The sequence below is a fragment of the Pinus tabuliformis genome, chromosome 2_2 (assembly GCF_031772625.1).
Source record: "Pinus tabuliformis cultivar Carrire ecotype Pingquan chromosome 2_2, CPIR1, whole genome shotgun sequence".
Taxonomy (NCBI): Eukaryota; Viridiplantae; Streptophyta; class Pinopsida; order Pinales; family Pinaceae; genus Pinus; species Pinus tabuliformis.
The window spans coordinates 1,242,002,228-1,242,016,295 of record NC_142300.1 but is presented as its reverse complement, the minus strand read 5'-3'; the positions used below and the strand labels follow the sequence as shown (position 1 = coordinate 1,242,016,295).

The following is a 14,068-nucleotide window of genomic DNA, read 5'->3' as shown; positions in this document are numbered from 1 at the left end:
CTTGTCCAATTTGAGTGATCTTTAGGTCGATTTTGGTCCTCTCGAAAAGAGGAATTTAATGCAATAATTATCTCCAACAAATGAGCTGTCCAAAGTGGAATTTGACTCTAGTTGCGTAATTTAACAGGTCCCACTGGATTAGGATGGAAAATTAACCCCCTATTTAGGGTGAGGGAACAAGATCACGGCCAAGACTCTTTTTTCTTCCAAATCACCCCATAATCCATGTCAAAATGCTCGAATACAAACAAGCATAAGCTCCCAATTGCAAAATGAATAAAGTACCTTTTGATCAGAAGCCCACCTTCCAACATGTGCTCTTGGCAAATGGGCGAGGAAACATGACTAATGCAAGTGGCGGAGACGTAAATGGTACATTGTCGTCAACTACTAGAGGTTATTCGGGCGCTGCTGGCTGCCAGCTGAAAGAGATGAATGGGAGAAAAGTTTCTCCTAGGGGTCACCCATTTTTGGTGGGTAACACTGTGTAGAGGGCTGAATTCCAGTGTGGAAGGCCGAGTTTCCAGCCTGTCTTGAGAGCAGTCACCTGTCCCTATTGAGGCCGAATTTTAGGACCGAAGTTCTGGTACAAAGAAGGCTGAAATCAACCTGTTTTGAGGGTCAAATCCTAGTGTGCTTTAAGGCGAGTTTCAAGTCTGTTTTTGAAGATCTAACATTATTCTCTATTGAGGAAGCCGAACCCGGTGGGGGAGGCAGAGTTCTAGAAGCCGAGTTCTAATTGCTTGAGGGTTGAGTTTAGGTGCATTAAAGTCCAAGTTTTAGTCCTAGTTTGGGGCCTGTTGAGGCCGATTTCTGCTGTTAAGGAGGCCGAGTTCAAGGATCATTTGTTGAGGGAAGCTTTGTTGCTAAGGCCATGTTTGGGAAATTGAGTGCTTCTGTGAAGGATAGAGGAGCAGCTGCCAGGGGGGCGGACTTTCTTTGACTAATATTGGCTCTTGTACAAGCTTTGGTGCTTCCTTTCAGTCGGTGGTGATAAACCAGGGAGTTGGTGCTAATAAATTTGAGTGTACTCTTTTATATTTTAAGAAAAACATTCTGTGGTTTTCTCCCACTTTGGGCTTCCACGAAAAAATCTCTGTGCTCTGTATATTTATGTGCTTTTTTTAATATATGTGGATGCATTTACAAATTTTTAAAGTTAAAAATTGTTAATAATGATTCACCTCCCACCCCCCTCTCTGTGTTGCTGAATATTCCAACAGATAACCCCAAAAGTTAGCAATCTGTTTACCCAGCACTGACAATATAACAAGTAAAACCAAATGAAACACTGAAACTTCTTGGTCAATTGGATATTTTAAATCAGAAAAATGAAAAAAGTAATGTCTTTAAGTCTTGATTCTATTTTAAATATTCATATCCGTCACTTCTGAGTTCTAATATATTTGGACCGTGGAATGTTGAATGCACTGGTTTCATTAGGGAACGAATTCTTTGCGAGGATGTGAAATACTTTGTCATTTCAATCTTTGTTTCTTTTTGCAATTTTGTGCTGACCACATCTATTTCCATATTTTATATTTCTTTTCAAATCAAGAAAAGCAAAGCAATGTGATAAATCTTTATTCTATTTTGAGTTTTAATATATTTGAATTATGGACTCTTAAATGCACTAGTTTTGTTAATGAACTAATTATTTACGAGGATGTGAATATTTTACATCTGAATTTCTTTTATATTTTGCAATTCTGTACCAACCATATTTTATATTTGTTTGATGACATTTATTCTGGAATTTGGGTCTGTGATCACTTTGATTACAAATTCTGTCTCATGGCTTGCAGGATGATGTTTTCCTGATCTGTAGCAATGCAATGAATTACAATGCAGTAGGTACCATCTACTACAGAAAGGTAGCATGAATCCCACTTAAATCTGCTTCTAGTGGGTCGTCTATGAAAAGTTAGAATAATACTTTGTGATATTGACATCTTCCTCCCATATATACTGTATAGAAATCGTACAATACTGAACAAAGCATTGATTTAGCAAGGGCAGACATCTCTGTAAGGTCATAATGTATGATTACTAAAAGTGAAGGTGTCACTTTTTCAGGCTCGTGCTATACAGGAACTGGCAAAAAAGTCTTTTCAGATATTGCGGTGTGATCCTGAAAATTTTGAATTGGAGCATGATTTCCCCTCAAATTCAAAATCTGGTTTTGCCACCAAGAACTTTACAAATAAGGCCACATTGAGAAAATCACATTTTGAGTCTACTGGTTCAGACTTTACCTCAGGTGCAACTCTTGCTACAGGTGGAAATGATGCTAACTTGTCTAACACCTCTCTGCATGATGCTCCGAAGGTAAGGAACACAGGGTCTGTATATTCAAATGGGACTGTCTATCAAGGGCATAACAATGATGATCAAAATAGTTCAGCAGTTGATGCCAAAGCTGAGAAGTCGGAGAAATTTTCAGGTTTAAATCTTTGACATTCCATTCAATGTTTTATGGTTTCAGACTTAAACTTTCCAGTGGAAGTGTTTGTTAAATTCATCATGTTTGTGTGGAGTGCATCTTAACTCACCAATAAATTATGAATGCTGTTGATTCAAAAGATGGTTAGGGTGTGGAAATTTCTTGTTAATGTTTAACATATGCAAAAGAGATGTCAACAAGTGTTCAACACCATTGCCTTACTATGCACTTCTATGATGAGCTGCTCTTAATGAATGCACACTTGATCATAATTGGGTTAGCCATAGGTTTTGTAGTGATGGTCATTGATTAGATTCTTTCCTAATATATGTGTTTGGCAGCATCCACATTGAAGGGAACGGTGGTGAAAGATGGGAGAAGAGCTCTTTTATGGGAAGAAGAACGACGTGACACTTACAAGCCTTGGAACCTTTTAGTTAATGGAGATGAATCAATACTTGCCATCCTTTGTGGAGAGCCAAAACAGCTCATACCTGTATGTGTCTGTTCTGTATTACATAGTCAATCCTACGATGGCATTCTCAACTCTATTATCAGAGTTTTATGTGATAATGTACATGTGTAGTGACTTTTGTCTAGCGATTTTGCAGATTGGTATGCAGTCAGAGTACATGTATGTACGAAGTCTTTCTCATTTTTCTGCGGGACTTGGACCTGTAGCCTGGAAAATTGCAGCACAGAAAATAAAGAGAGCTCGACCTTCTGATTGGACATCTGGCCTACGGCATGTTAATGATCAGACCATTACTTCTGTTAATTTATCATCATGCGATAAAAGCAGACCTCAACTAAACACAGTTTCTCCTGCACCATTGCTGATTGACAAAAGTCAAAATAGGGTTAGGCTCAATAATGATGTCGCTGCCCAATATGGCAGGGATGAAGGATTTGTTCAAAAGGGAACTTTTGAAGGCCAGTCCAATCAGTCAACTTCTCCTATGTCTACTGTCACTGCAAAGTCTACTACAAACTCTGATGCACATCAATCATCAGCAAATTGCTTGTCATTACCAAATGCCCAATCTGTTAAATCGCAGTTTGACCATGAGCCAAATGTTGAGTTGCCTTTGGAAGGGAAAAAACAGCTTCAGGAGAAATCCACTTTACCTATCGTTGAATCTGGCAACTTAACAATGCCAGGGACCAAATTTGCTTCGGAGGTATCCCAGTCCAGATTGCTTGAAATTGTTTCAAAAAATAATAAGCTTATGCAATTGATGCTCTCTAAACAGTCCAAGGAAGCACAGCCTGTCAAGAGTTTCCAAGTGGCAGATTCTCAAAGTGTTGTCACCGATGGTGGTATCTCCAGAGAAGGCAGCGGCTCTTCAAAACTACTAAGAAGTGCCGGCAGTACTGATGTTGCAGACACTACAGGCAGAACTTGTATATACAACCATCAAGATGGGTACAGAGCTGTCTGCTCCCCTCAACATGCTGGTCAAACCGTACCTGTTAAGGATATAAACAGTTTGGCTAACTTGGCCAAAAACAAAATGTGGTCACTGCAGACTAATTCCAATGCTTCGGTCAATACTCCACAGTTGTCAGTTTTATCAACATGTTCAACAAGGAACCAAGATGATAATGCAATACAGGCACAGTTACAGTCTCAAAATGCAGATTTGGTCCATGCTGATGCTAGTTCTAGATCAAAAATGCAGATTGCATCTGGTACACATTTTAACCCACAGAAAAATGAACCCCAAATAAGAACATCTTCTAGTGTTTCTCAATACATGCAACAGCAAATGTTCCTGGATATATCGTCTTATATCCAGTCACAGATGAGCCAGTTCAACTCTCAGAGATCATCAATGTCTGCACAAACAATTCCACACAGTCATGAAGGACAAGTAATTGAATCACATGTTTCAGAAAAATTGGCTACTTTCAACAAGGCACAGTCATCAGGGGAAAATGAATCACCTCAGTCTCATCTCCAGCCTTTGAAAGGCAAAATTTTGGAACAGCCTTTGCATCAGACATCAGATATCTCTCATTCTTTATCATCTGACATTAATGTGGAATGTCAGAGCTCCAGATCTCCAGTTAGGCAGTCTTCTGGAAAGTTGGTTGATTCCCAACAACCTAATTTGGTCCTACAGCTTTGATTTGTTCATTACAAAAGACCAGAGCTACTAATTCTATTCCTTTTATTGAAGTGTTAGGATATAATGCTCATACTAGACGACGATGAAAATGGGATTTGCTTCAAGGAATCCACTGTGTTGTAAAACAACTGTACAATTTATGTATTAATTATTTCAGTCAGAAGCAATTTATCGTTGTATTTTTTACCTCAAAAATACAATTTTATTATTGCAGGCAGAAATTCATTTTCAAGTTTTTGCTTGTAATGTAACACCTTTTCATTATTCCCAATCTGGTTATATCGAGTAAAATTAATTACGATCCATTCCAACTAGGAGGCTTGTTTGTTTCATTCGAACTGGGATTACTTATGGCACGACTGCAGAATGTTCGAAGAAGATTCATGAATTTGATCAGATTTATTTATTGCAATTCAGGGAGCGAAGAACATTACTGATTTTGGTCGGAGTTATTTATTGCCATTCAGGGAGTGCTTTGCATGATGCATAGTTAATACATATATTATTTGTGGAGTATATTTTGCTCAGGCTCCCATTGTAAAATGTTTACTACAAACGCAAACGATAAAAACTATAAATTAACAGGCGCACATTCTGTAACTGTTAAACCTTGAAAATTCGCTCTAAATGAATAATTTAATCATAGATTCAGTTTTTTAATGATTCGATTTTGCACCAAAGGCTTTAATGGGTGATTTTGTAGGTGCACTATTATCACAGAGATATGTTGGCGAAATTTTACGGATTAAATTTCATCATTTGTGTTTTTTTTAAAATTGTTTTGAATATTTTTAATGGTGTGTGTAAATTGTAAGCTGATAAAAGTGTTTTATTTAAAACGTGTGATTTTTTATTTAAATTATATAAAAAATTTGAAAATAAAATATTTTTAAAGATACTTTTAAATATTTATAATTAACATTTTAAAAGTGAATGAGAGCTATGAAAGTTTATATTTTTGATAAATATGTTATGGTTAATAAATGCAATTTAAATGTATGGATGACTAATATATATATATATATATATATATATATTGGGTTCAAAAATTAGGGAGTATTAGACTGAATATTGTTAAATATTTATAATTAACTTTTTAAAAGTGAATGAGAGTTATGAAAGTTTATATTTTTGATAAATATGTTAGGGCTAATAACTGTAATTTAAATGTAGGGATGATTAATATATTTTAATTTTTTTTTGGGTTAAAAAATTTGAGAGAGTATTAGAGTGAATAATTGTGTATGATATTATATCAGAATCTATAATTTTAGTTACAAAATAATAATGATTTTAGTAGTTTTGAAATATTTCATGTGTGTTTCAATTTTTTATCATTATCTTGTTTAATAATGTTATCAAGCAATATATTGTTATTTAATGATAATGTTTTTATAGATAATGATAGTTGTTTTTTGTCGAGGTCACAAAAAAAGAGGGAATCAAATTGGAACAAACAACTAATGCAAAAACCTGCAAATATAAAAGTGGAACATCACTAAACAAGTGTCCCAGAGTTGTCCAGAGGATGTGCTAGAGAGGATGATAGGACAAAAAATGGTTAAAGAGATAGCCCATGTACACCTTTATAAAAGAATAATGCCTATCAGTTAAATGATATAAGGTTTATGTTGTATATTTATATAGAAAGAAAGAAAGAAAGAAAGAAAGAAATTATTTTAACGTCCATGAGGCTAAAGATAGCCTATGGGACATATTACTTCTTCATCTGCTTGATGTATTTGGCGCTTTTTATGTGAAGATTCAAAATAAATGCTCCCAGCTTCTCGACAAACCCCTCGCTAAATAGATTATCCCAATAGCTAGTTGCTAGCATATCTACATAATTTTCCTTATTGTCTTTGAAGGCCTCACATTCTAAAATGAAATGTTTTTATGTTTCCACTTTTCCGGAAGAACAAAAAATGCATACTCTTTCCTCCCACACTTCCTTTGGCCTTTTCCAGCACACTGTTTCACAACGGAGTTGATGAGAATTAGTCCTTAATTGAACAATAAGAATTTTGCCTTTCCAAGAGATATTGGCCTCTATCTATACTTTTGGTTGATGACAATGAGTGGGATTAAACACTTCAATATAGTAATTTTTCTTTCTTCCTAGCTCCTTATCTCAAGTATGCTTGTGGAACTTTTCCATAACAAAAGCTATTATCCCTTTGTTGTTTATGGGACACGCGTTCAAGCAAATACCCCATCTACTAAACCATTTGTTATTTTGCTGCATCTAAGTTTTTTTGCTCTTGCACAATCTATCATTAAAGACAACCTTAGGCCATCTAACCTCTTCCATTCGCTCAATTTTTTTAAATACCTTATGACTCGCACCATAGCAATTGCTTCAATAGGAGCAGTCCCTGTTCACTTAACAAGATATCATAAAGAACTGCACTTTTAATCTTAAATTTGTTTGTAATCGAACGCTTTTGAATTTTCTCAATTTGTCTCCACTACGTGTCAGATGTACTGCTGGCCCATAGTTCACAACCATAGAGAATCACCGGAATCACTAGAAGCCCAAAAAGAGTTTGAGTGGTTTTCCAGTCCCATAACTCTGCCTCTCTACACCTATTTTGAAAAGCATAAAATGCTTTCCAACCCCCAAAGTTCTTTTCTTTCTACAACCATTCCAACTTAGATTTTTGTTGAAGTCAATTCCTAGGTATTTGTAATCCGCAACTTCTTCTAGAATGTTGCCTTCAAAGTAGAACTTATGTTGGTTATGTTTTATTTTCTTAGAGAAGATCACTACTTTCGTTTCGCTGATATTGACTTGCATCCCACACTTCTACAAAAATTCTCAAGGGATAGTAAGTGCTCTTGCAAACCAAGAGCTGATTTAGCAATCAGAGTAAGGTCATCTGCATACAAAAGAAGCCTTATAACAAACTTGCCCAAATAGATACCATCAACCCCTTGCGAATTTAACCACTCCTCAAGCTTGTCGATATATAAACCAAAAAGGGTAGGAGACAATGGGCAACCTTGCTTGACCCCGATATCACTTCTAAAACTTTCAGAAATGTCTGCTGAAGTTTTAATTTTGACTTTCACCTCTTCATACAACCTATGCACAACTGCACTCAAATGTTTAGGAACCCCAAGTCCTCCATTCTGTGCCAAAGCTTATCCCTAGGAATCGAGTCAAAGGCTTTTCTAAAATAAAAAAAGCAACAAAAGACTTCTTTTCTGAAATCAACAAATAACTCAAGAAGGGCATCCTCACAGGGGAGGTTATAGGCCCAAATAAAGAGGGCACACTCCCCCGAAAAGTTATTGAACCTCCCAAGTCAAATTTGTTTGGTAGTGTTAACCGTAACCTAGCACTACAATAAATATTGGTCTTAATTATAATTAATCTCTAACAAAAACATTAATGACACAATATGAGATGGTGGTGGCTACAAGTAAAGACTAAATCATTTTCAACACCAAGAGGGATTATGGATCTACATAAGTAGGATGTACTCCTTCACAAGATCATTGAGCCTCCATATGAAAGTTGATTAAGTTGACCTTAATCATAACCTAATATTACCATAAATAATGGTCTTATCCATAAGTAATGCTTATCAAAATGCATTAATGAGACAATATGAGATGATCATTCCCACGTGAAAATTAAACAACGTTCAATAATTTTTATATAAATAAAGAGGTATTCACATATGGATTAATGAGTTAAAATATATTATGCAAAATTGACACTGACAAAACAAAAGATACAAAGAATGAAAACTTATTTAATGTGAACATGGTCCAAAGATTAATTTTACCCCTACATTTACTTATTGAGCAACAAAGAGATCTATTAATATAAATCTTGATGAAATTACAAGTAAGTCATCTCTTTTTCTTGGAAAGCATCTAATAGTGATTGATATGAGACATTCTTTGAAATTTTAACCTTGATGTATTCATATTTGGCACATGAAGCTTGAGTGATTCGGTCATCATTGATTGAGGGTGAAGAACTCCTTGAATTTCCGCAAGATTATTTTGGATGGTTCTCATCATTGGCACGCTTTATTTTGTCAACCCTTGGACTAGATCTACCCATCTTGGGTTTCCTATGCTCACATAGTAATGGAGACTCATTATTAAAAAATAGTATCCCTAGACATTTTACATGATCAAACTTTTGTGAGGATCACAATGACGGTTCTTTGAACACAAAATCTAGGAATCTTTGAGAGAAATGTTCGCTTAAGTTGTCAATGTCCTCTTTGAATTGTTTGATTTCCTCTTATATGCAGTTCAAATTGCTTAGGGTCTTGAGTTGGTTAGGGCTAGGCTCCATTGCTCCTTCGAAGAAATGAACCAACTAAATAAGGGCACAAGTGAATGTGAACAAATTTGAATGTGAGACGTCATAACAAACAAATTGTTTCATTTTAAAGACCCCCAAATCATAAATATAATGTCACCTAAGCAAGTTGATTTACACTTACTACTAATGTCATCTAAGGGAATATCACTATACTCATTGAAAATGTTATTTTTTTGCCCAAGATAGAGAAATGGATGAGCAACTGTTAATCTAGGTTGTCATTGATGTCAATATAGAAGTGTTTGTGATGGCAAATTCTTTGATACATGATTGCCCATTGATGCCCATTGATAATAATGCTCATAGTGATGAAAGTTTGATATATGATGATATGATGAGATGGAGGACCCAAGTGGATTGAACAACAGGAGGTCAATTGAACAACAAATGACGCAGGAGGTCAATTGATCAGCAATTGAACAACAAATGACGCAGTAGATCCAGTGAAGCAACAGGAGCAAGAAGCCAAAGAGTAAGATGAAGAGTTATCAAAGAAACAAGTCATCTGAGCAAGAGAAGTAGGTCATCGCATATGCCCAAGGGTAAGTGTTATCGAAAGAACAAAGAGCAACAACGATAACGAAAGAGTGAAGAGAAGTCACAGGAGCAACAACTATTGGAAGAGCGGGGGTAGGAAAGTACGGACTTCCTTGATCGTGGTTGAAGTCCCACATTCAATCCTAGCCATCGATTTCATAGTCAACCTTTAGATTACGGTCAACTGCGGGGGTTAAGGCCATTTTTTTTAATCCATGTGCTAATCATAGTCCCGCAAACCTTGATTGCGATATATGTATTACGGACCCGACTGCACCATTTAACATGACTAAATGTAATATCACATCTACAGTATCGCAAGTTTCAAATGGATGTTAAAACCTCTGATTGTGATAGAGTTGTGGACCTGATGGATTCATTAAAAACAGTTCATTGAATATCGCATCCGCTCCATCGGAAGACAGAGCATGTGCACAATTGTAAAACCTCCGATTTTTTATGAAGTTACAATTGCGAGATTAAAGGTGATGACGTGGCATGTGTGATCTCCATGTGGGTATAGCAGCTCTTATATGGCTTCCGTGAATAATCAAGTCTATGGATAAAAGACTCTCCGATATATATTTTTAATATACAAGTCGGCCTCTCTCCAATATACGTGTCCTTTGGTTATTGGTGAGACTCATATAAATACAAGTTAAAACGCTTCACTTCAAGGAGGTGAATCAGGCATCTATCACAGAAAACAAAAGAAGTTCACAACTCGTGAACTTGAAGAAACAGAGGAAGCTGAAGGTCTTGCAGATGCAGAAGGTATAGTAGAAGCTGAAGGCCGAGCGGAGAGGGAAGCTGAAGACAGAGCAGGAGTACAATCTCTTGACCTAATTCATATTGAAAGATAGGGTCGGAGCCCTTGGGGTTGGTGCCTTAGAATTGGAAGGATTGGTGTCCTTAGAGTTGATGCTCCTAAATCCAAGGTTGGTGCTTTGACAAGATAGGATCGAAGCCCTAGAGGTCAGAGCCTTATCAAAACTAAGTTGGAGCTTGGAACACATTTATATTGTATTTATTATTTTACTCAATAAAATTATACTTATACATTTCTCTATTTAAATTGTGAAGAGTTAAACTGGTAATAATAACAATTGAAAGAAAATACTGATTCACCACCCCCTCTCAGTGTTTCCAACAATTGGTATCAGAGCCAAGTTTCTTCATATCAACCTAACAGCTAGAAGAAGGATTCTTAGTCACAATGAAAAATCAAGAAGTGTCAGGAAGACCTCCTCTGTTCTATGGCACAAATTTTGGTTTTTGGAAAAAAAGAATGTCCTACTACTTAATGTCCCTTGGACCTGAAGTTTGGCATTCGGTTTTAAAGGGGTACATAGCTCCTTCCACTCTTCCAACAGATTAAGATGAAAGGAAAGCTTACATTGCAAATGCAAAAGCCTTAAATTCCATCACTAGTGGAATCACTAATTCTAAATTTACAAAAGTCATGAATTGTGACTCGGCCAAAGAAGTATGGGATAAGCTAGTTATCTTACATGATGGGGACTCCAAAGTTAAGAAGGCAAAGCTTCAAACTCATAGAATACAATTTGAAAGTCTGAAAATGGATGATGAAGAAGATATTGCATCATACTTTCTCCGAGTAGCTGAAGTGGTCAACTGTCTTAAAGGATTGGGAGAAAACATTGAAGAAAGCACTATTGTTCAAAATGTCTTAAGATCTCTCCCAGACAGATTTGACTCCAAAGTAAGTACTATAGAATAAATGAAGGACCTAGATACTCTCACGACGGATGAACTTCATGGAATCCTCATTGCCTACGAGATGAGAAAAGGAAGCTCAAGTTCCAAAGATGCAGCATTCAAGGCCTCAAAATCAAAAAAAGGGAAAGAATGGAATACTAATAGTGATGACTCTGATGTTGAATCCGAATTGGCGCAATTTGTACGAAGACTAAAGAGAGGATCTAAGCTAAAAGGTAAGTACCCTCTTATTTGTTTCAAATGTGGAAGAATAGGTCATTATGTTGCAAAATGTCCTCTTAAGCATGATAGTGATGGTGAGGAAAATTCTAAAAGTATGGTATACAAAAAAAAGGGTTCAATAAGAAGAATTTCTTCTCTAAGCAAGATGAGTCTAATGAAGATGAATTTTTATTCATCAAAAAGAAATCAACTAATCATTTCACTCATCGCAAAGGAGGTAATGATGAATCAGATGAAGAAAATGATTATGCTGGAAGCCAAGAAGTATTATTCATGGCATTCACAAATGATGATGATCCAGGTCTAGAAGGAAATGTAGATGAATTGTTAATGAGTGCCATTGAAGAAAATGAGAAATTACGAAATAAAATCATTTCTCTCAAGGTAGAAAAGGAGGAAGCAAAAATAAGGGAAGACCTCTTGAAAAATAAGCTAAAAGAAAAAGAAGAAATTTGTGAAGAAAGTGAAGCCGAAATAGTATCTTTGAGGAAGGAATTGGAGCAAGTCAAAAAGGGTTGGGAAAGCTCTCAAATACTTGACATTATCCTAAATGATCAAAAAGCTCAACATAACAAATCTGGGATAGGTTTTAAAGGAGAATCATCAAGTACTAAGAATAATGTGAAAAGCTACACTGAGATACTTTCCAGCAACCCAAAAGAAGAAAGATTATTTCATCAAAGGCTCACCTCAAATCCAAAGAATGAAGAGAGAGTAACTCCAAGGAAGAATGTTGATTCAAATCATGGCTATTACAACAAGTACAAAACTATTTTTTTGGGTATTGTTTTTATTGTAAAAATTTCGGTCATCAAGCTAAACATTGCATGGCTCGTAAGAATGAAACACCAAAATTGAAGGATCAAACAAACAAACCATATGGTCTCAAAGGGCAAGGACAAATCAAGACCTACAACTCTTTTGATCCCTTGGCCAAATTTGATCCAATTATCTCATTATGTAATGATAATGGACATAATGAACAAAATTGCCCCCTCAAAAGAAGAGAAGCAAAAAATGAGAATCCGAACACGGATAAATGTGGCCTAGCTCTATGTTCTCACAGTGATGAAAATCATTGGTTTGTGGATAGTGGGTGCTCCAGACATATGACAGGTGACAAAAGAAAGTTTGTCTAATTGAACAAAAAGGAAGGAAATTTATCCTTTGGAAGTGGATCTGCCAAAATTGCTGGAAAATGAACTGTTACCCTCATTAATGGAAAAGGAAAGGCTCAAAATGCTTTGCTAGTAGACGGGCTCAAACAAAATCTCTTGAGTGTTAGCCAAATCTGTTATCAAGGACATAATTTTGTCTTTAGCACTAAAGATTGCGAAATAAGGAACTCTTCCTCAGGGGAACTTGTGGCGAAAGGAGTTAGAACATTAGATAACGTCTACATTCTGAACAAAATTCAAGCAGATAAATGTTACTTAAGTCAAACAAATGAAAGTTGGCTGTGGCACAAGCGACTTGGACATACAAGTTTCGATACCTTGATCAATATCAGCAAGATTAATGCAGTACAAGACATCCCAAAGTTATTCAAGCCAAATCAAGGAGTATGTGGTCCATGTCAACATGGAAAGCAAACTAGAACCAGCCACAAGACCAAGGAGTTTTCTACATCAAAACCTTTGGAGATCATCCATGCTGATTTATGTGGACCAATTAAAACTCTAGCACTCCAAGGAGAAAGGCACTTTGCTTTATTTGTTGATGACTATACTAGAATGATGTGGGTATATTTCATAAAATATAAATCCGAAGCATTTGAATGTTTTAAGAATCTTAAAGCTCTTGTAGAAAATGAAAAGGATTCTAAGATTAAATGTCTTAGAACGGATAGAGGGGGAGAATTCACATCAAAAGAATTTGATGAATTCCGTAAAGTACATGAAATCGAAAGAGAACTCTTGACTGCCAGAACACCCAAGAAAAATGGGGTAGTTGAAAGAAGAAACCGAACTGTTCAAGAAATGGCAAAAACAATGTTAATAGCAGCTGACTTGCAGCCAAAATTTTGGAGAGAAGCAGTCGAGACAACTATTTATACCTTGAATCGAACTCAACTAAGACCAAATAATGAGAAGAATCCTTATGAATTATGGAAAGGAAGACTTGCTTCAGTAAAATACTTCAAGATTTTTGGAAGCAAGTGCTTCATAAAAATCAATGATGACTCACGAGGAAAATTTGATTCTTGGGTTGACGAAAGAATATTCCTTGGATATTCTACAAGGAGCAAAGCCTACAAGTGCTACAATAATCGACTACGGAAAATAGTGGAAAGCATTGATGTGAAGATTGATGAAGACCTTCCAGAAAAAGAAATTGAAGATCATGAAGTTGACCCTCTCATTGAAGAAAACGAAGAAGAAACTGAAAAGAGGAAAAAGATCAAGAAAAACACAAAGAAAAAGAACCATCTCAAACCCCTTCAAAGGTGAAGTTTCTCCAAAAACATCACCCAGAAGAGTAGATTATTGGCAATATAGATGAAGGGACGCAAACCCGAAGAAGGATGATACATACACCAAAGAAAAATGATGTTTCCCTCCTATCTATGATAGAACCAGAAACATTTACTCAAGCAAGTAAGGATCCTCATTGGGTAAAAGCCATGGAAGAAGAAATGTCTCAAAT

At 36.1% G+C, this 14,068-nt stretch overlaps 1 protein-coding gene across 2 annotated transcripts in view; it reads left to right on the top strand.

Moving 5' to 3' along the window:
• The window catches only part of LOC149197991 (uncharacterized), a 165,531-nt gene extending 160,296 nt beyond the window's left edge, over positions 1-5,235 (top strand). Inside the window, exons 6-9 of one of the 2 annotated variants that reach the window (XM_089406043.1) lie at positions 1,806-1,874; positions 2,077-2,443; positions 2,785-2,939; positions 3,055-5,235. In XM_089406043.1, the coding sequence (XP_089262169.1) occupies positions 1,806-1,874; positions 2,077-2,443; positions 2,785-2,939; positions 3,055-4,575 (2,112 nt within the window). In that variant the 3' untranslated portion in view covers positions 4,576-5,235. The remainder of the gene's footprint in view (positions 1-1,805; positions 1,875-2,076; positions 2,444-2,784; positions 2,940-3,054) is intronic. The other variant, XM_089406044.1, reaches the window with a different exon arrangement.
• Positions 5,236-14,068: the final 8,833 nt, after the last annotated feature.